At 45.0% G+C, this 22,090-nt stretch overlaps 2 protein-coding genes across 7 annotated transcripts in view; one reads left to right on the top strand and one right to left on the bottom strand.

Moving 5' to 3' along the window:
• The window catches only part of COLGALT2 (collagen beta(1-O)galactosyltransferase 2), an 86,587-nt gene extending 81,760 nt beyond the window's left edge, over window positions 1-4,827 (top strand). For both annotated transcript variants that reach the window (XM_084637558.1, XM_084637559.1), the window contains 2 exons: window positions 987-1,193; window positions 2,999-4,827. In XM_084637558.1, the coding sequence (XP_084493684.1) occupies window positions 987-1,193; window positions 2,999-3,275 (484 nt within the window). In that variant the 3' untranslated portion in view covers window positions 3,276-4,827. The remainder of the gene's footprint in view (window positions 1-986; window positions 1,194-2,998) is intronic.
• Window positions 4,828-15,085: 10,258 nt separating this feature from the next.
• Window positions 15,086-22,090, bottom strand: part of RGL1 (ral guanine nucleotide dissociation stimulator like 1) — a 117,960-nt gene continuing 110,955 nt past the window's right edge. For all 5 annotated transcript variants that reach the window (XM_084636284.1, XM_084636285.1, XM_084636283.1 and 2 more), the window contains one exon: window positions 15,086-16,745. In XM_084636284.1, the coding sequence (XP_084492410.1) occupies window positions 16,558-16,745 (188 nt within the window). In that variant the 3' untranslated portion in view covers window positions 15,086-16,557. The remainder of the gene's footprint in view (window positions 16,746-22,090) is intronic.

Below are 22,090 nucleotides of genomic sequence, written 5' to 3'. Positions count from 1 at the left end.
TTTAAAGGAGCTGGAGTAGTTAAAACCTCCATCAAATGAAGCACATTGCGGGTACTCTTTAATAAACAGGTGCCCACAGTGATATAGCCATGGCCTCCCAATAACCCTGGTCCCCCACTCTGAACTAATTCCCATGACACAGGGTGCATGTTCTCACTGTGAGAACAGGGTATTTGAACCCTTTTGTTTAGTCATTTAAATACATACTCATTCTCACAAAGAGAAGCAAGAGGAGAATGGCACCGTCTAGCCAGCAAACAGACTGAGCTGGAAATCTTTGTCCTGTTTCTGAAAACAATTCCACGTTCACTGCCAAGGGAGCAGAGTTTTCGAACTGGCCAGCTGAAGAAGGGGGAGAAGACCTTCTAGGGGGCTCCTCCCCCAGGCAGTTTTTATAATCCTCCGGCTGTTTGGTGCTTTCTGGCACTCAGGTTGTGTGGGTCCCTGGATCAGTGCCTGTGACAGTCCAAAAGCAAAACGTTTTCTCTTCAGATGTATTGTTATAAGGGATAAGCCGTCTCTGGTGGCACTGATTTATCTGGGCTTCATCCAGAGAAGGGATATGGCTGGGGAATTACCCCAACCCTCCTGTCTGTAGGATGATGGAGTTTTAACAAGAGGCTCCTGAGAGGCCTCTAGCACCTCACTGGGTACGCACCATAGCGAATTCAAATCCTTGCTTGGGTCAGGATGGCGCATTGGTTTTGGGACCTGTAGTCTCCTTGGACTGCAACTCTGGGTTAAAAACACAGGCAGTTGTGGCACTGGAGAATTCCAGGAGAAGCATTTGACTTGTAGGTGCACTTTGGACCTGATCCATGGTCCAGTGATGTCAATGGAAAAACTCCCACTGACTTAAAAGGCCTTTGCTCAGCCCTGGTTGAAGTGGGAATGCCTGATGTCCCAGTTCCAGTATAATTGCACTGCAGAGCTGATCATGGAAACAGGCCTTAGTTTTCACTGCGGTGGGTTTTTCTCCCCTCCAGCTACATTGGTCGGAAAAGGATGCAGGTGCAGCGCCCCGAGAAGGCAGTTCCTAATGTAATGAACCTTGTGGAAGCAGATTACTCTTACTGGACCCTGGGGTATGCAATCTCCTTTGAAGGGGCTCAGAAATTAATTGGGGCTGAACCTTTTAGCAAGATGCTGCCGGTCGATGAATTCCTGCCGATCATGTACAACAAGCACCCTGTGTAAGTAAAAACCCTTCCTTGCTTGGAAAGCCAGCTGGCTTTGCGTGAGCTGTACCTTGCTAACTGATCTTAAACTGGACGTTGCGTTGCTGTTTGTACAGTGCATCTCCATAGCATAACCTAGTAGGCGGAGCAGAGGACTGGATATTATGATTCTTGGATATTGCCAGTGCTGCTGGAGATGTTGAGCAAATCTCCGGACCTTTCTGTGCCTGAATTTATGTAATAATATCCTACCTCGGAGTGGTCTTTTGGGATTCATAAATTCATACTTTTGAAGCAGCTAGTAATCTCTGATTGGAAGTAACTATATAGGTGTATTATTATGATTATGTAGATAGTGTCTACTTTGGAATACCTTACCTGGCATAGGCCTGGAAAAGATCTCTGTGCAACTCAGAGCCTTTCTTTTCAAAACCCTGCTTTTAGGGCCTTTTCAGAATCTACATGGCACCTTCCTACTTCGCTGTGTTGCAGAATCCAGGGTTTTCATTTCAAAGGTGTGTGGGGCAGGGAGAAGTCACATCTTTTAACCAGCTCCCAGCCAGACTTATCAACATTGTCTCTCTCTTTGCGGGGAAAGCTCTGCAAGGCTCTCCCTCAGAGCCCCGGAAAGTGATGTGGGTCTCAAGATACGGGAGGAATCTGTTTTCAAGGGTGGATCGCCTTGTTTTGTAAGAAAACAAGGGTTTTTCTTAATTCTCACCTAAAGCTCCCCCTAACCTTGTTTCCAGAGTCTAGTTACCCATTATGACATCTCCCCAAAAGAATTTGGGGAGCCACATCATTGGTCCCTGCTTCCAACAGGTACTGCAGTGTCCCTCTGACAGTTGTCTTCTAGTCCTGTATACAGTCTTAGTGATCCTCTGATAACATATCTGAGACAGGCCTTTGTTCTCCTCCAACACCCAGTTCTCCTAATTGGCCACACCACTTACTCTGTGGTAGCAGGGTACACTCTTCGGCCTCATCTGCATCAGTAGCAGCTTCTCTGGTGGTAGGGACGCTGGGAGCACTAATGCAGACAGGCTGCCATTGACTAACCATTGGGTTGCCCAGAACAGGTCTAGATGGGATTGGAAGTTGTGGCGCTTAAAACGCCAGTGGCCAGTTGACCACTTTGCAAGCAATGGCAAAGTAAGTCATGTGCGGTAGCGATGCCATAGAGGGAGATTTTAAGACAACTGCTAGTATAGACAAAGCCTTTGTTATTTCTTGGCCTAACTTTGCTCCCATTGGAGTTGATGGGAGCATTACCATTGATTTCAGTGGGAGCAGAGTTAGGCCACCCCTGAACTCATCTAAAAATCGCACCCCAACAGTGCAAATAAGAAATGATACAGGGGCCCAGCAGTTGAATTCCAAATGCCAACTCACATATCCAGGTATCTCTGCAAGACTGGGGCTACAGTCCCAGTAGAATTTCCAGATGGATCCGGTATGCTTCCTGTCCTGTTCTCTCATAGAGTGTTGCTATTCAAATAGCTGCAGGGTCCTGCTTCAGAGGTGGTTGCTCCCTAGTGGCAGGTGAAGTGCATGGTTTCTGAAATACTTTGTCATTCTTTAGGATCCTTTATGTTATTGTATAAAAATCACTTTTCCAAAAGGACTAATAGTGTCCTCACTGTTCAGTTCATCTCAAGCCTTCAATCATTTGCCCAGGTTTCACCCTGCGAGGAGCATCTAACTCTACTGACTAGTCCTAGCTCAGTAGATTGGCTCATAACCCATGGAAAGGCAAAGCAAACACAGTGGTGCTGAGCAAGACTTATTTCTGCTAATGATATTTGTTTTCCTTTCTTTAGAGAGAAGTACAAGGAATACTATGAGTCCAGAGACTTGAAGGCCTTCTCAGCAGAGCCCTTGCTTGTTTATCCCACCCATTACACTGGGCAGCCGGGTTATCTCAGTGACACAGAGACATCCACCATCTGGGACAATGAGACCATGTCGACTGACTGGGACAGAGCCCATTCCTGGAAGTCCCGGCAACAGGGCCAGATCCACAGTGATGCCCAGAACAAAGATGCCTTGGCCCCCCAGCCATCTCTCGATGCGTCGTTGTCCAGGGATGAGCTATGACTGCCCCCCTTCCTAAGTGACTCTGACAACAACAGCAGAACCTGCCTCACAATTTAGCTTTCATCTAGAAGCTTCTAGAGACGTCAGTGTGGTCTCCTTCTCGCCGTCTTTAGTGGCAAAGCAAATTGATTGGATATGACTGACTTAACCTAACCAATCTCTATTTTTTGGGAAAGGGAGTGGGGGGAGGGGCTTGAACCAGAACGTTCCAGATTGGCAGAAAAAAAAAAGACTTCTAAAAAGCGTATCGTAAACTCCAGTCCATTCTCACAAGGGTTCGTAACTTTGAAACCTCTGTGGAGTGGCGAGTTGGCTCCATGGCGCACTGAGTTGACACTAGTAATTACAAAATGTCCTTGAATGACGTCTTTCTACAGTTCCTGGTGTAGAATACTGTATTTATAAAGATTAATATATATAGGGGTTCTGAGGTGGACACGTGTAAGTCCTTTCCAGATAGTTGTCACTGTGCTGCTGCATAACATTAACTGTTGTTGATTTGCGTTTTTTTAACCCCATTCTCTGAGAGAAGCTGCAAGTGTGTGTGTGTGTGTGTGTGTTTTAAAGGATCACTGTCAAGATCACGACTTCAAAAATGGCCTCATCTGTGTTGCTATCTACACCTCTTCCATAACATGAGTCCCCACTTCACATTGCAATACAAAATAGTTTCAGGAGTCCTCTCTCCTACGTTTCAATACACCCCTCCCATCCCATCTAGCCATAAGGAAAGAGAGGATGGTCACAGTCTCCTGAGATGTGTCTGCAACCTCCTAAACTGACACCTTAGCTGTTTCAGTTTTAATAATCTATTTTAAAATCCATTGTGCTTTTTGCCACTTATGCTCTTCGTTTTCTTTTTCTTTTTTTTTTTTAATTTGTTTCATTCACACTGAACAGTGAAACTAAATCAGCCAGCGCTACTTCCTGTTAATGGTCAGTTTCACTTCCTGTTTCTTGGCTACAAACCTTTTGGGTTTCCTTCCCAATTAATATAATAAAAAACTATTTCAGTTTCCTCACTGATAGGTTTGGGCCTAAACTACTTGACAGTGTCCCTTTAAAAAGAAAACCATGAAAATGTTAATGGTGTCAAGTCTGCTGTTCTTTGTTGGATGGCTGCATTAGAATTGTATATTGCAGGACAAAAAAGGCAACTTGCCTTTTATATATTTTTAAATGTGAGGAGTGAGCTTGTTCTGTTTTGGATGAGTTCTGATATACTCAGTATTGGGTAAGATGTCAGCATAGTAAGTCATGTTGTTGTTTTTTAAAGTGTCCCATAAGGCAGGTGATCGTGTGCTACACTTCTTAGATTTAGCTGATGTAGATTTAGATCTTTTTCTGTACAACACAAAGTTGGGGGGAAAAAAAATCCTCCTGGCCTAAAATCTAAAGAGATTGTTTCACTTTCTGGATGAGCTGTACATTGGAGCGTGTGGTTGGTTTTCGTTTTTTTAATAATTGCTGATAATGTTGTGCTCTCTCCTAAAGAAGACATGTTACTGTCTATCAGCAGGTCTGATAATACATAGAACTGGATGCAAGATGATTAGCTGTGTGGAGTCTCAATTTACATGGAGCTCTTGGACTGAGAATGCTGGGTGAGCAGGGCTGGGGGTCTGCCATGCTGCTTTGGGGCATTTTCACAGTCGTGTTGAAATAAGGCACAAAAAGATAACAAAGAGACACAAATGTAACCCTTCTGCCCGTCAGAGTTGGCAGCAACAAGGGCTGGGTTCAATATCTAGGGGATCCATTCCAATAACACAATGCAAACCAGCTCGAGCCCCCACCCAGTGACCTGGGACAAATATATACCTCCCCCGCTGGGCGCCTCCAAGAGGCAATATTTCCCCTCTCGCAAGCACATAGTCTGAGTGTAGCAAAAAGCCTTTTAATAACAGAGAGAAACAATGTGGCATTATGTTGGGGAAACACCACCAACAGGATTCATAACACAACCCATGAGCAAACAAAAAAAACCCACCCCAAGCAAATTGGGGCATGCCCTTTTCCCTTTGGTTCTTGAGTCCAGCAATCCCAAAGTCCCAAAAGTCCAATGACCCAAAAGTCTCTGTTCCTGGTCAGGGCAGCCCCAGAGTTCGAAAGTTTATCTGCAGAGCTTTACCTCCCAACCTGGGTGGAGATGGGATGGGGGTAAGAGGCACCTTACATGATCTGACACTGACCGCCCCATAGCTCCATAGCTTTGCTCCGCCAGCTGCCCCACGAACTCCTTTGCTCAGCTGCGTTCCGCTCCGCCAGCCGCCCCACAAACTCCTTCGCTCCACGGCCCACAAGCAGCTCCTGCCATCCACAAACTGCTCCGCGTCGAACTGCTTCACCAGCCAGTCCACAAGGCACTCCAGCCGCCCCGCAAACTGCTCCACAATATATCTTCAGGCTCCCCCACTACTTAACACAACACTCAGTGATTTCAGCTCTTAGGTGAATTCAGCTTGTAGTAGGGGAGCCCCAGTGCTGGTGCACTGTCAGCCCAAAGTGAGCTCAGCAGCCTATAACTAGACTTCTAATGAAATCAAAATTAGCTCTGATATTCCACGGTGGAGAGAGGAGGAAGTGCAATTAGCATGTAAGGCCCTCACCAAGGGGCCCATGCCACCAAGTATTAATACTTGTCCCCAGCCTCTCTCCATTCACACAGTTTTGGAACCCATGACCCTTGCCTAGCGAGTGCTACTTAGTTGATGGCGAGTCCCTCCATCATAATAAAAGGCCATGTACAGTTCCAAGCACAGTTCCCATAATCAGGGTAATAACAATTTATTCTTCCTGCCCCAATAACAGAGACACTGGGGATCCCACAGCAGCCAAAGTGACCGTTTGGGCAGCTATGGTCTCATTCTAGGCGTGGTGGGTGTGTCTATGCAAATGAGATCGGCCCCTGAAGTTCTTTTCCACAACTTGCCACACCTCACCACCAGATGTCAGGGTGGAGCTCATCCTGACACTGCTTACACAAAGATCATAGCTACAACATTTTGGAGCCTGATCTGACTCTCAGTGGGACGCTTGCACTTAACCAACTCCATCATGGATTTAAGATTTTGTGAGCCTGTTCCCCTGGCCCCTAACCACAAACACATGATCCACAACTACCCTATGTGGTGCAGCCTTGTCAACACCCCAAGCTGAAGAAAGTCATGAAACTAGGCTCATGTGGAATAAGGATTGTGGGTCATCCTTGGGCCATAGTGAATTATTTGGGGTTTTTTCCCCTAATACTTAATTTGTAATGAAATAGGTGCCAGAGCTCAAGCAATTAGATGCTGGGGCTTGAGCAATTTTTTTGCATTCATAACTGATGCAGCAAGCCCAGAGGTGCCAGGGCTACGAACTACCAAGCCCTGGCACAAATTAAGTGTTGTTTTGCCCTTTTTAAAAAGCCTCCATTCCCATAATCAGGTCTTTATTCTCCAGCCCACAGGGCAGACCTGACCTCCATTTTGAGCCTGGCTGGCCAGCAGGTGGCACTGTTCAGCGAGACAATGCTTGCCTTCTGATCTGCTTTTTTAAAAGCACCATTTGAAAAATATAAACACGCAGAACATGGTGGTGCTGCAGCTCATCGGAAGGGGCTTTGCTTTGACCCACGGAAGTCAATACGAATCTTGACATGGACTTCAGTGCGGGAGCAGGAGCAGGCCTTTTGTGCAAGCCCACTTGGAGAACATCAGTTTTAAAGTAGCCAGGGCTAGAAAGGGAAAACTGTGCAAGAATTCAGGTTCTTTCACATTTCATTATGGATGTGAACACAGTGTCACAAAGATTTCACATGCTTCCCTCAGAAACGGGGCAGGTTTTGAGTATAGGACTAGGTGGCTTCGCCCAGGAAGCATATGGAAATGCTGATATTAGCATGCTTCTCATTGTGAAAATAGCCATTTCTCTTCAATTCAGCGGTAACACTGCTTTAGACGGGAGCAATCCCTGGAAACCACAAGGGGAAGGACACTTTGCAGACGGAAAGTCCCCGGTTTGGCACATCTCCATTGTACGTGTTCAGTATTTGCATAAGTGTGTGTGTGTATATGGGGGTAGATGAGGGTTCTTGGGGCTAGGTAGCAGAGAAGAGAAAGCAACTGTCAGAGAGGTGGAACGGTGCTCTAAGCATTAGCTCTGATAACATGGTCACCGCTGAAATAGGCAGCATTGGTCCTTGTTGCTCACAGAGAAGGAGCATGGCCATGAAGCCAGCTGGCTGGGACATAGTCTCCAGAAGGGAGGGTTACCAACCCTCCCGGATTGGCTGGGAGTCTCCCAGCATCGGCATTGAGCTCCCAGAGGCTACTGAAACCAATCTGGGAGATTTTAATAGGCCGCTAAAAGGCCAGCGGTGCAGAGGGGCTAAGGCAGGCTCCCTACCTGTCCTGGCTCCGCGCCACTCCTGGAAGTGGCATGCCCAGCTCCTAGGTGGAGGGGCGGCCAAGGGGGGGTCTCTCTCCACACACTGCCCCCATCCCGAGCGCCGACTCCACAGCTCCATTGGTCAGGAACCCCCAGCACGCACACACCCCTAGCCACCCCCTCCCTACACCCTGAGCTACTCCCCTGCCTTCACACAGCACCTAGCTACCCCCTTCCTTGCACCCTGAGCTACCCCCCCACCCCTGCACAGCCCCAAGCTACCCCCCTGCCTGCACACAGCCCCAACCTACCCACCTCTCTGAACTCTCAGCTACCCCCCCCCGCCTCCACACAGCCCCAAGCTACCCCCTTCCCTGAAGCCTGAGCTTCCCCCGCCCCCGGCCTGCACACAGCCCCTCACTACCCCTGGAGCAGTTTTCAAACTTTTTTTAGCTGCATTCACTGCTTTGAGTAAAAGTTTTTGGTTGCATTTCCCCCCAACCCAGAAAGGCTGGGTGGCCTGCAGAGGTGAGTCAGGGGGTGGAGATGCCGCTCCCTCTCTGGACCCTGCTGTGCGGAGCTGGCTTGATCCCTGCCGGCCCTTTGCCCCCCCCCCCCCCCGAAATAGAAGTCAAACTATGCCTATGTCCCAGGCCCCCCGCCCCGCCCCTGGTCTGGAGCCCCGAGTCCACCCACCTGATCCCCTGCTGGGCCCTCAGAAAGAAAAAGGTTCCGAACCCCTGCTGTAAAGCACACTTGCTTTCTTGCGTGCTACTGTTCTTTGGCTGCGTTTGGCTGCCGTGAGCTTATTACACTGGTCGCTGCTGCAGGGGTTCCCAAAGCTGGCCGCAACACAGACTCTGGGGTGGTCCGCTGGCAGGCGTGACAGTTGAAGGGGGGGGCAGATGTAGAGGGTGTCCCAGAGGGTGTCCCTGCCAAGCCCAGGAGTCCCCTGCCCCCCCCGATACATGGCATTCCTACACCTCACCCCCCAACTGCCTCATCCCCCTCTGAAACACCATTAATGCTGCTTCTGCCCTCCCCCACAATGAGCTGGCTTTGTGAGCCATCTTGGATCAAACCCCACCCCACACACTTCTGCCCCAGGGGGTGTCTCTGGGGCTGAGCCCCTGAGCTAACTGGGGTAACCGGTTCTGTTTCCTTTCTCAGTGTCTCCCCTCCCAGCTCGTGGGGGAGGGGGAGGTGCTCTCCGCCTGCTGCAGGAGACCTGGGCAAGCTGGTGCTGTGGTGGTCCCAGGGCTGAGCAGAATGTGCCACGCCTGCCACCGGTGAGAGGCAACACCACTGGCCCTCAGCCACCCCTCCTCCCTCTGTGTCACCTTGCTGATGGTAAGGAGGGACATGGTGCTTTGGCTCGATCTGGGGCAGGGTAAAGTCAGGGAGTTTGCCTTAATTCTGCAAGGGAAGGGGTGCGGGTAGGGTTGCCAACTTTCTAATCCCTGAAAAAACAAACACCCCTGCCCCACCCCCATCTCTCTCTCTCCCTCCTTCCCACCCCACCCCCCACCCCATTGCTCTGTTTCCCCATCCCCTGGGACTCACCTGCAGAGCTGAGCTGGGAGGAGCTGATGCGGAGCCTGTCTGCCCGATTGCCTCACCCCAGAACTTGGGGCACAGTGGGGTGGGAGGTCCCTGGAGTGAGGGAGCTGGGGCAATCAGGGCACAGGCAGGGTGGGGTGTTGGTCCCTGGAGTGGGGAAATTGGGGCACAGCAAGGTTGGTTGGTCCCTGGAGCGAGAGGCCAGGGAGGGGAAATTGGGGCACAGCAGGGCAAAGGCAGGGGGTCCCTGGAGCAAGGGGCTGGGGAAATCAGGGCACATTGGGGCAGGGGCAGACAGGTTACCCCCAGACGGCCCCACTACTTACTTTGGAGCCAGCCAGTTCTCTCCGTCAGGCTGGGGGCAGGAAGAGCAGCAGCTCCTAAACAGATCTGCTCCTCCAGGCTCCACTACAGCTGCTGCTCTTCCTGCCCCCACCCCCGGTGGCAGAGGCTGGTTACTGCAGGTAACCAGATGTTTAGCATCTGGTCAGGATGCCTGGCAACTCTGGGTGCTGGGCATCATGGGGCACACTGCCAGTGGGGAGGAGGGGTGGCACCTGCGCTCAGGCCAGGCTCAGAAGGGCCAGGCTCAGAAGGGCAGTAGAATGATGTACCCCATGAGTACTGGCCCCCTGTTGGTACATATAGTATCCATGTATATAATAATTAGTAATTTTCCTCACAAGGTGTTAATAGTGGACTGTTGTGCTTATTGCCACTGCACAGGTGTGCCACAGGAGAAAGACGTTTGGGAACCCCTGGTCTCTGCCCCAGGCTGGGGATGAGGAGACAAGGCGTGTAAGATTGCTTGTTACATTTTGGCAGGTGAGGCTTCTGCTTGGCAGGCAACGTGTGTCACAGCCTCAGCTGTATAGAACAGACCTTGTTTCTGAAGAAAGGAAATCAGATGGGGGCCCAGGTGGTTAAGATGGCGCTCTCAGCTTGGTGCAGCGCAATCTCAGTTAAGCACATCTGTTGAATGGTGTAGCTGCTTGAGTAGGTAAAGTAAGGTGAGAGTATTTTATTAAAAACAAAACTTTTACTGATCCATCAAGAATGTTTTCAGTTCCTTTCATTACTATGCAGTGAATGATGCAGGGGCAGTAAATGCCAGTTTCAGAAAAAGGAAAGAAAAAGTTTTGCATAATTTCATGAGTCTTATTTTATTAGCTAGATGCCTCAGTGTGGCCCCACCTCTTCTCCCTGCAAAATGAAACTGATTCTTCCCCACAAACTGCTACTTTCCAAACTTACTTACGAGCAGACTAGGAGCAGGAACATCCTGCTGTGACACTGCATTCCCACTTCTATTATAAACACTTTTCTCCCCCTTCCCTTTTGCAGTTGCTCATTACTTTCAAATGAATTCCTTTCTAGAGGCAGTTGTTCATGCTTTGGCTTAACCAGAGGTAAAGGCTTTTTGGAAAGGAGGTGCAAATTTAATGCACTTGTTTTTTATTATACATATCTAAGAGGAAAAAAACACGTGTCTGGCTGTAAGTCAAAAAATAGCTGAAGCTAGTAACTTCAAACGTGGCATGTTTTTGGAGATCTCATTGCAGCCCATTATTATTGGACATGTTAAGAACATGCTGAGTCCTGCACACCACAAATATCAAGACAGCCCCTGCCCTTAAGAGCTTACAGCTCTGATAATTTTTAATGAGCTCTGTGTAGGCACAGGGGTTCACCTCTGCTAAGCTGGTTGCAGCATTACAGCCAAAGAAAACTTTTTCTTTGATTGGGGGTGGGTGCAGTAGTGTTTTGTGGTTGTGTTTTTCATAATCAGACTAAACTTGATCTGAATTTTGAAGTAGCTCTCAGTTCAACACAACCCCCTTCCCCGCCCCCCCCCCCCCGACAACTTTGGAGGTAAAAAAGGGGCAGGAGCGGAGGTGGACTGTCATGGGGACAGAAGAAAAAGGGGCTGGAGCTTTACAAAGTGCCACATCTCTCTCATGTACCAAAATGGATTTCTGCCTGGAGTCCATATGCTGCTTCATGCATCTTTATATATATCCTTCCCTCATCTTACTCCAAGGACTGAGAAAAACATTTAATGAACACATTAGAAGCAAGAGGAAGGGCAAGGACGTGGTAGGCCTATTACTCAATTGGGGGGGGGGGGGGAAGTGCTAAATGACTTTTTTCTTCCAGTTTTCACCAAAAAGGTTAATAGCAATTGGACGTCTAACATAGTGAATGCTAGTGAAAATGAGGTAGGATCAGAGGCTAAAATAGGGAAAGAATAAGTTAAAAATTACATAGATAAGTTAGGTTTCAGAGTAGCAGCCATGTTAGTCTGTATCCGCAAAAAGAAAAGGAGTACTTGTGGCACCTTAGAGACTAACAAATTTATTTGAGCGTAAGCTTTCATGAGCTACAGCTCACTTGATCGGATGCATGTAGTGGAAAATACAGTGGGGAGATTTTATATACACAGAGAACACGAAACAATGGGTGTTACCTGATCACTCTTGTTACAGTCTGTATGGTAAGGTGAGCTATTACCAGCAGGAGAGAAAACAAAAAACAAACAAAAAAAAAAACCCCAAAACCTTTTGTAGTGATAATCAAGGTGGGCCATTTCCAGCAGTTGACAAGAACATGTGAGGAACAGTGGGGGGAGGGGGTGGAATAAAATAGTTTTACTTTGTGTAATGACACATCCACTCCCAGTCTTTATTCAAGCCTAATTTAATGGTGTCCAGTTTGCAAATTAATTCCAATTCCGCAGTCTCTCGTTGGAGTTTGTTTTTGAAGTTTTTTTGTTGAAGAATTGCAACTTTTAGGTCTATAATCGAGTGACCAGAGAGAGTGAAGTGTTCTCCAACTGGTTTTTGAATGTTATAATTCCAATGTGATCTACGCCATCATGTGCCAGCAATGCCCCTCTGCCATGTACATTGGCCAAACCGGAGAGTCTTTACGTAAAAGAATAAATGGACACAAATCAGACGTCAAGAATTATAACTTTCAAAAACCAGTCGGCGAATACTTCAATCTCTCTGGTCATCGATTATAGACCTAAAAGTTGCAATTCTTCAACAAAAAAACTTCAAAAACAGACTCCAACGAGAGACTGCTGAATTGGAATTAATTTGCAAACTGGACACCATTAAAATAGGCTTGAATAAAGACTGGGAGTGGATGTGTCATTACACAAAGTAAAACTATTTCCCCATGTTTATTCCCCCCCGCCCGCAACTGTTCCTCACACGTTCTTGTCAACTGCTGGAAATGGCCTACCTTGATTATCACTACAAAAGGTTGTTTTTGTTTTGTTTTTTTCTCTCTCTCCTGCTGGTAATTGCTCACGTAACCTGATCACTCTCGTTACAGTGTGTATGGTAACACCCATTGTTTCATGTTCTCTGTGTATATAAAATCTCCCCACTGTATTTTCCATCTGATGAAATGAGCTGTAGCTCACGAAAGCTTTTGCTCAAATAAATTGGTTAGTCTCTGAAGTGCCACAAGTACTCCTTTAGATAAGTTAGATGTCTTCACATCACCAGGGCTTGATGAAATATATACTACAATACTCAAGAAGCTGACTGAAGAGATATCTGAGCCATAAGTAATTATCTTCAAAAAGTCATGGAAGACGGGTGAGATTCCAGAGAAGTGGAAAAGGGCAAATATAATGCCAACCTATAAAAAGAGGGAATTACAGACCAGTCAGTTTAACTTCATTACACAGAAAGATAATGGAGCAAATAATTAATCAATCTATTTGCAAACACCTAGAAGATAATAAGATAAGCAACAGCATGGATTTGTCTTGAACACAATGTGTTCAAACCAACCAAATAGCTTTCTTTGACAGGTTAACAAACCTTGTGGAGGGGCAAATGGTAGATGTGAAACAGTATCAAAAGCCTTACTAAAATCAAGATATATCACGTGACCTCATAAATAAACTAGGGAAATACAACCAAGATGGAGCTACTGTAAGGTGGGTGCATAACTGGTTGGAAAACCATTCCCAGAGAGTAGTTCACGGTCAAGCTGGAAGGGCATATCAAGTGGGGTCCTGCAGGGATCGGTCCTAGGTCCCGTTCTCTTCATTAATGATTTAGATAATGGCATACAGAGTACGCTTACTAAGTTTGCGAATGATACAAAGTGCTTTGGAGGATAGGATTAAAATTCAAAATGATCTGGACAAACTGGAGAAATAGTCTGAGGTAAACAGGATGAAATTCAATAAGGACAAATGCAAAGTACTCCACTGAGAATGGAACAATCAGTTGCACACATACAAAATGAGAAATGACTGCCTAGGAAGGAGTACTGTGGAAAGGGATCTGGAAGTCATAGTGGACCACAAGCTAAATCTGAGTCAGTGTAAAACTGTTGCAAAAAAAAGTGAACATCCTTCTGGGTTGTATTAGCAGGAGTGCTGTAAGCAAGACATGAGAAATAATTCTTCCACTCTGCTCCATGCGGATTAGGCCTCAACTGGAGTATAGTGTCCAGTTCTGGGCACCACATTTCAGGAAAGATATGGACAAGTTAGAGAAAGTCCAGAGGAAAGCAGCAAAAATGTAGAAACATGACCTATGAGGAAAGACTGAAAAAACTGGGTTTGTTTAGTCTGGAGAAGTGAAGACAGAGGGGAACATGATAACAGTTTTCAAGTATATAAAAGGTTGTTACAAGGAGGAGGAAGAAAAATTGTTCTTGTTAACCTCTGAGGACAGGGCAAGAAGCAATGGGCTTAAATTGCACCAAGTGGGGTTTAGATTGGACATTAGGAAAAACTTCCTAACTGTCATGGTAGTCAAACACTTGAATAAATTGCCTAAGGAGGCTGTGAAATCTCCAGTGATGGAGATTCCACAAAGAGCAGGTTAAACAAGCACCTCTCAGGGATGATCTAGATAATACTTAGTTCTGCCATGGGGACTGGACTAGATAACCTATTGAGTTCCTTTTCAGTTCAATGATTCTATGAAAGGGCTTTGGCTGCTCTAATGGAAGTAGCTGGGTCTCAGCTTCCCTAAGGCTCCTGCTTGTGTACTAGTCTCTAGCAAGGAACAATCCAGTAGCTCAGAGGTAAGATACTCATTTTCTGTGCCTATTTTCCAAACAGCTTTCGTGCTGGGTGGAAAAAGGGAAGGAGAAATAAATCACGAACATGTATGTTTTCCCCATTTCTGTCAAAATTTTCGACAAGAATTTTCCAAGCCGCTTTGGAGCACCGAAAAGACGCGCTGGTGTCATTCAGCAGTTGAGTTATCCGAAGAGCATTTTTAGATTGTTCTCTTTCAAATGATTTGTTTTTCCACTGTGCTATAGATGTCTGATCTAGACCCTTAACAGCTGTTGAATATTCCAGGGCCAGCTAGGTAACACACACAAGCTAATGCCTAATGGTCTGATTTCAGTGAAATATTAATGGAAGCTAGAACCAGAGGTTTGACGAAGAATCAGCAGAAGGAGAACTGCAAAAACATTTTGTTCATGAGAAATTACTTTTAAAATTGACCATCTTAAATAAATGAAACCATTTTTATCCAACAGCAATTTCTTTCCCTGTAAGAAAGGAAAAGACGTTCAACAACATAACCTTGGCACTATAAAATCCAGATTCGCAGCTCTTTATATTGTGTGGGTGAGGGGCTATGCATTATATACCATACTGTAAAACTCACCAACACATTTATGCATTGCCTTTACTGAAGTACAAAGGAAACTGAACTTTAGTTCTGTTGTAAACCTGACCCAACACCAGACACATCTAAGGCTCAGTTCAAAACTGGACCTATTCATCCCCGAAACACAAATACAACTTGAATTTAAGATACCCAGACCTAGAGAATGAGCTGCCTTTTAAATGGGAATAATAATTCTTTTCATAGTAAAGACCCAACACCATTTAAGACATTTATTGGTACATCATGGCTATTTGGTAATTGAATCTAGGCCCAGCTTTGACAATCAGTGCTACAGAACTGGTAAAACATGCTCCAGACTTGTATAAAATTCAAGATCTGAGTTTATTTTAACCAACCCTAGTATTCTGAAAAGACAATCTGTTCTGTGAGTGTTGCTTACAATCCAATGTGTCATTTATGGCTTTCAATTAAAATCTTTTATGTGACCTTTTAATTACGCATGTGTTCTGAAGGGAGACTTGTATCTTCAAGTTAAGAAATGCGTCATTTAAAGTTTCACAGAGAATAGCAGCTATGGGAGCCTTTACAGAAGGTTAAATTCTTTATTCCATCTGGAAGGATGTACCATGTCAGGAAACTATTCAATTAATAGAAGCATATAAGAGAGGGCGGTGGTTGAAGATTATGTATAATAATGCTACAAGTTTATAAGATCTGTGGTAACTTTGGGCACTGAGTAATAAACATGTCTGTCTTATGCCACTTTTAAAACACAAGGTAATATAGTTGCTCTCACTGAATCAATGTGAATTAATGTAGAGTTCTGCACCTGAAGAGGGATTGCACATTACAAAGAAGTATATCAGTGAATTTGGAGAACTTGCAACTGTGCATGCAAAAGGCCTTGATTCCTGTTAAACAGATTAGGTAAGCATAAGGAAGAACACACCGTAGTGGCATTAAGATGTGAACAAAGTCTAGAGAAGTAATGTTGGTTGAGTTTCCTTGCCTTGCTCATGAACAAAATATGACATTCATCCAAAAGCAACTGTGGCCCATTTTCTGGCTTTGAACAACTGCAAAAACTATTTGTCAGTTCTGTGAAACCAACCTACGTGCACACAATTTCATTCTTCCTTGTGTCTCTAGACTAGCATTTTGGGAGGGTCTCAACCCTTCTTTCTTCTTCACAGACGTGAACGCCTCCTGGAGGCAACACTTATCAGACAGGGTGAAGAATTACCAGCCATCAGCTCATCCACACTCTTTGGAAATTAGTGTTCTCATTCAGCTGATGGCTGCTCGGATCCTCCTGCTTGATTCAGGTGGAATTTATTTGCAACAGTTTTCTTCTCCAATGTATAAAAATAAATTTAAAGTTCTTGTTCTAGGTAATACTGGCACAAAGGAGAATCTGCTTTCCAAGGAGGAGATTTAGCTTATGTGGAATTCTTAAGACAAGGTTGGTTGGCAATTCCATTTTTCCCTGTATATGTGACCTCACCTTCCTAGGCCAATGTGCAAAATATATTTCCATAGTGACTGTCCCATAAGTCTCTCTCTCTCGATGTTCATCTCTATCTATATCTATAGTGAACGCACACTTTGCATTCCAGTCTCAAATCTTTCCATGAAACCTTCATCTTCCATGACTTTGTAATACTGGATGGTATCAAAGGAATTTTCTTTTTTCTAAACCGAATCTCCTTTGTGTTAGCTCATTCTCTTCAAAGTGTGATTTTGCTGTGTCTGTTAGTCCAGCACCCCCTTTTGGCAGTTCTGGGAAGTGTCAAGCTAGATAGGCTCCGCATCTTCACTTGCCCATCGAGGGAGTTTTTTTTCCGTAGGATGAAGTCAAAGTTGACCTGGCTGTTCATGGCATAAAATACATTAGCAGTGTCAGGGATGACTAACTCTGCAAAGAGAGGAAACAAAGTCAGTGGTGATGTGCTCTACTATTGATAATACAGTTACCAGCATGAAAAGAAATCTCATGTGGGCAAATCTGGCTGCAATGCCCATATGCGACTCTGATTTGGCAGCAGTGCATTTTGTCCTCTCAGACTTTCCCCTTGTGAACAGGGACATGTTATGATGACAAAAAAGCTATATTAAAAAACATTATTTAGGTCGCAAAGTCAAGCCCTTGGAAAGTTGTAAAACTGGCATTTACTAGTTGCCCATGCAACTATAATTCAGATTCCAGTGAGGGGGGGAAATTGGACGTGATCATGTAACTGAAGACTAGCATAGTGCAGATGAGCAAGGGGTCTGAAATAGGGTTACAGCATAGGCAACTGTAAGGCACTTGACAGCTAGGAAATGTGATTGTCCTTGCAATCTTAAAGTGCTTTTAGTGCATTTTGTATGTGTGTAGTTTGGTAGGCTTTGGGTGTTCTTATGAATAGAATTTGGTTTTACCTTTTATGTGCAACTATAACCACCCCCTCCCCAGCTGCAGAAATGTCCAGTGATTTTGATAGACCCCCTTCCCCCCTGCCCTCACCCCCCACAAAAAAATAAAATAAACCCCCAGACACTCTTAAGGCCCAATCCTGCAAACATTAGATGAGTAAAGCGAAGCATGTGCGTATGTGGTTTGTAGGCTCTGGGCCTGGCTCTCCCACTGCAGTTCTGTCTGACTATTGAAACTGTATTTCTCAGAGTGAGCACTGCATCACCTCCAGCTGCTGCCACTCTCAACACATACCACCACCACTAATGCATTTCATTGCAGGGAGATCTACTAGAAAAGAGAACCAGGGCGGTGTCACTGTAAAATAATATACTAATAGGAAAGAAAGCTTTCCAGGCTGACTACATTAGGGACTTCCCTCATAGTCTACCAGCCTGTCCCAGTTTTGGGTACTAAGAGGTAACCATGTCATTACTACCCCGTTAGGCACATATGTGGTGGTCATCCCACCAGTGTGGATGTAGATGTTGGAAGTGAAGCCGTTTTCCTACATGCTGTAATGTTTAAATGTTATCAGCATCCAAATGGGAAAAAAGTCATGAAAAATCACAAAAAGGGCCATAATGCAGACTTTAATTTTGACCAAAATTGGCAGAAACCTTCTAAATAAATTGATAATGCACCAATGCACTCAAAATAGTACTGCTTTGAAAAGTTTGGGACATATTTAGCCCCTGATGATTTGTGTGCATTTTCCTGTCCTTTTTTGCCTTCAGTTAGAATAAAAGGCTGTAGTCACACGACAGCAAGAGCTTGTTTGCGCCATGTAATACCTCAAAATATCTGTCATCATTTATTAGAATGGACTGATGTGAGCGAAGATTTTTTTTGTCTGCTATTTTTATGACTCTGTGCAGATAATAAGCCCCCCTACCCCTTAATTACAAAACATATTTTTTACATTATCTATTCGGCCAGAGACATAAGCCTAGAGCACACGTGGTATAACTGTAATTATCATCTTACTGTCACTGAATGCAGTGACAATACATGTAAACTATTTCTACAACAGTAATGATTCGTAGTAGGAGGACTATAGAATATCCTATGTGAATATATTGTGTAAATAACAAAGTATTACTGTGTACTCTTATATAACTCTTGCATATAACTATGACCTACTGAAGGTCTCATGCAATACTCACCAGAGCTATATTTATTCTCAAAACCAGTCTCAGTAATTTGCAGATAGCTGAACCATTTCCACTCCCCTTCAGAATCTGTGTCTGATGCGTTCAGTGCTCTTCTGCTACACTCATCACTGTCACAACCGAGTGCATTGCAGCACACCAAATCTTTGTGGTGGTATTTGCATCTCTTTGTTGCACAGATACTTTCCCAGCTATGCTGCACAAAGGCTCCTGCTGAAAACTGCTCATGCTGTAGGTACTGGGAGCAAGCTTATAAATGACAGCATGCAGCTCGGTTACTGACACCCCACAGCTGATATTTCGCACATGTTCTTGGGATGGGAAGGAATCACTTCTCTTTTGCACAAAGCTGGGGGTGGGGGGGGAGTAGTATTCACATGGCATGTATCTCAGACCAACACACAGCTCCAAAACCCAGTAATTCAAGCATTATTAGACTTTCCTGTTGGTTCTACATGGTGCTGCTGTGAGAGAGATCTGGAATGCCAACAGGTGCAACAGAAACATGAAGGCTGAAGTAACATGTCTGTTTAAAGGCAAAGGTTCAAAGTGCTCTTACGTTCACAAGTAAGGAGTCTCCTGACAGGAGGAACAGCTTTTGCTTGTAACCATTAGCCCAGTGGTTAGAGTACTCACATGGGATGGGGTAGACTCTAGTTCAACCCGCACCCCCCCCCACCCCGCCTGATGAGAAGGGATTTGAATAGGGATCTGCCCTTTCTCATGTGAGTGCCCCAGTCCCTGAACTAAGGGCTATTCAGGTGTCGGCGGCTTTTCATCTCTTGTTGAAGCTGTTCCATTTTAATTAAATAGTAACTGGGCCACAGGGAGCATGAGACTCCCTCTACAGTCCCCTATTTAGGTGTTCACCCAGGTTCTGCGAGAGTCTGGTTCAAATCTATTTTCACTGCACGTGCGATGTGGTGAAACCCACCAGCAAGGTATATGTAATGACCAGGTGTCAATCTCTGTCCACACGCCATGATCCAGTCACTGCGAAAGTTTGCAATGTTAGATTTAGTCTTTGAATTTGATATCATCTGCAAGCATTGCTTGGTAACGCTGTAAACAGAGTGGGGGCTCCAAATGTCTTGCATTTGGACATTCCCCCTGTGGGCTCTCTCACCAGATTTGATTGATTCTTCATTTGCATAATTGTCACCAACAACAGCAGTGTATTGACATTGCATTCTGACGATAGTGTGCAGCAGCTGATCAGACAGCTCTCCAAAAGTTTTGTACTTGCCAATATCATTGCACATCAGCAGTAGAAGCATCCTGAGTTTAAGAATAGCTGATGTTGGCTCATCAGATGCTGGTGGCTCAACCATTGACAGATTTTTCTCCAGCCAAGACAGCGTGTTGCTCTTTTGGATCTTTCTTAGAGATCCACCCAAGTTGAAGAGGGAAAGTGGGACAGGTGCCAGCTTATGCCTCATCAAACACTGGATATCAACATCTCTGGACTGGGCAAAAACTGTCAGCTTGCTGAATATCTGATGATCAATAGTTATCACTTGTGCTGATTGCTTCTTTTGTTTGATTGTTTTGTTGAGACTACCAAATGATTTCAGATTATGCCTTTCTATGGGCTAAAAGAGGTCTTCTTTAGCCCTTTGCAGACATCTGGTTATGAACAGCTTAATTTATTGTGTGCCAGTCTCTCTGATCATGCACAAACCTTCTGCACTTTCAGGTGGGCCCACAGTAGATGTTGCAGTGTTCAAAAGTGACTGTTGTGTGGGCTTGTTCCAGGTTCAATGTTAAAAAGATCTGTCATTCTTTCAGGCACAACTTTTTAATACCTTGGACAGCAATTTAATCGGCAGCCATGTGTTTTGTGGTAGCTTCTTTGTGGAGATGGAAGGCTGTATTCCACACCTTTGTTTTGTCACAGCTGTTACAGCTGCCTTAAAACGTGCAGTCAGGTAATCCTTGGTCAGAGCCTTATCTTTGGTGCAAAGATGCTGATGGTTCCTACAGTCCTTGTTCAGAGATTGCTCAATGACCATGTCACGGTGTAAGTACCCCACCGAAGAGTCTGGCAGTCTGGTACACTGCTTCCTATCAACTTGGGCACAATATATAGCTGGCTTCTCCTCCTCCAGAGATCTGGCTTCTGCTACATTTACACAACCCATCTGGCATAATTCATATGACTACACTGTCATAGTGGGATCATCTCTGCAAAGGTTTCAAGCTCCATGGACTTGTTTTTGCCTCTCTTTGCTGCTATGTAATCCATCCGTGGTTGCGAGCAATGTGTTACCTAGTTTTCCCAGGATGGAAACGTATCTGAACAGTTTTTCCCTTGGGTAACATAAGTGTCCATGAGCTGGTACAATGCTTGGGCGCTGTTCATCAAGTCTGCCAGAGCATTCTGTGCTTCCACTCTGTTTTCTCTGTGTGCCTGTGCCACATCTTCAAAAGCTTCAATGTGTGTTCGAGCTTCCTCCAAGAGGTGACTCTTCTCATCTTCTGGGAGAACATCAATGTTCAAGGAATTGCCAAGTGCCACCCATTTCAAGCAAGTCATCACCTCATTCATAAGTTTATGGATTCTAATGCCATGGTTATATGCTTTCCCTCTTAGAGCATGGCTGAAGCACCATAAATGCTGTATCACCCATCAAATTTGCTGCATGATGCATGCCTCCCATCTCAAGGTGGTCATTGTCAAATCTGTTTTGATTCCTCCATTTAAATCAACAGTGCTTTGCAGTAGATTTGCAGCTTCACCATACACGACATAGGTCCAGTTTTGGCCCAGAGAGTGGAATATATCCTGAAAATATTTCATCTTGGTGTGCCCGGTGTTAATATCAGTTGCCAGTGAAGGAGTCATTGGACAATAGCCAATATTCATAAAATGTAAACTAGCAGCCAATTTTTTTTCTCAGATCACTCCATGCTACAAAGAATGACAAGTATTGTGATAAATTACATGGTACAAACAAGCTCATACTGTTGTATGACTGCAGACTTTTGCTTTAACTGATGGCAAAAATGTATGTGAAAATGCATAAAGTATATCACATGGGGCTAAATATTTCCCAAATTTTCCAAAACAGTACTACTTTAAGTACATAGCTTCTAAATACACTTGATAATGCAGCTCTCTGCCAGTTTTGGTCAAAATCAGACTACGTTTCTTAGAGTTGTGGCCCTTTTTGCAATTTAACAATTTTTTCGGATTGGATACCTGAAAATGTTCATACATTATGTGATACAGAAAAATGGCACCACTTCCACCATCTACATCCACCCTGTTGATGATCACTAGATAGGTGCCTAGGCTGTGATAGCAACGAAATTTTTCTAGCTGATGGGTTACCCATCATTAACAAGACACTTTTTTAAATCTGGCTGGTAGACTATCAATAAATAGCTTCCCTGCATGGCAGCCCAAGAGATCTCTGCAGCAGCTGAGACTAAATGCAATTTCACAGTCCTAAATAAATCATTCCCTCTTTTGCATAGTCATGAAGTGTCCCATTAGGTTTGCCCTGTGCAGGGAGGAAGGGGCGGGCTGGAATGCCTCCAACAGATAATAATGAAAAGGCTCTCAGAGAGAGCTGCTTTTTCATGCCAGGTATACATCCTTGGGTCTGCATGGCAAGACTGAATGATCCT

The sequence above is a fragment of the Lepidochelys olivacea genome, assembly GCF_965140295.1.
Source record: "Lepidochelys olivacea isolate rLepOli2 genome assembly, chromosome: 8".
Classification (NCBI taxonomy): domain Eukaryota; kingdom Metazoa; phylum Chordata; order Testudines; family Cheloniidae; genus Lepidochelys; species Lepidochelys olivacea.
Note: the sequence above shows the minus strand (reverse complement) of the source record. Positions and strands in the feature narration are given on the sequence as shown.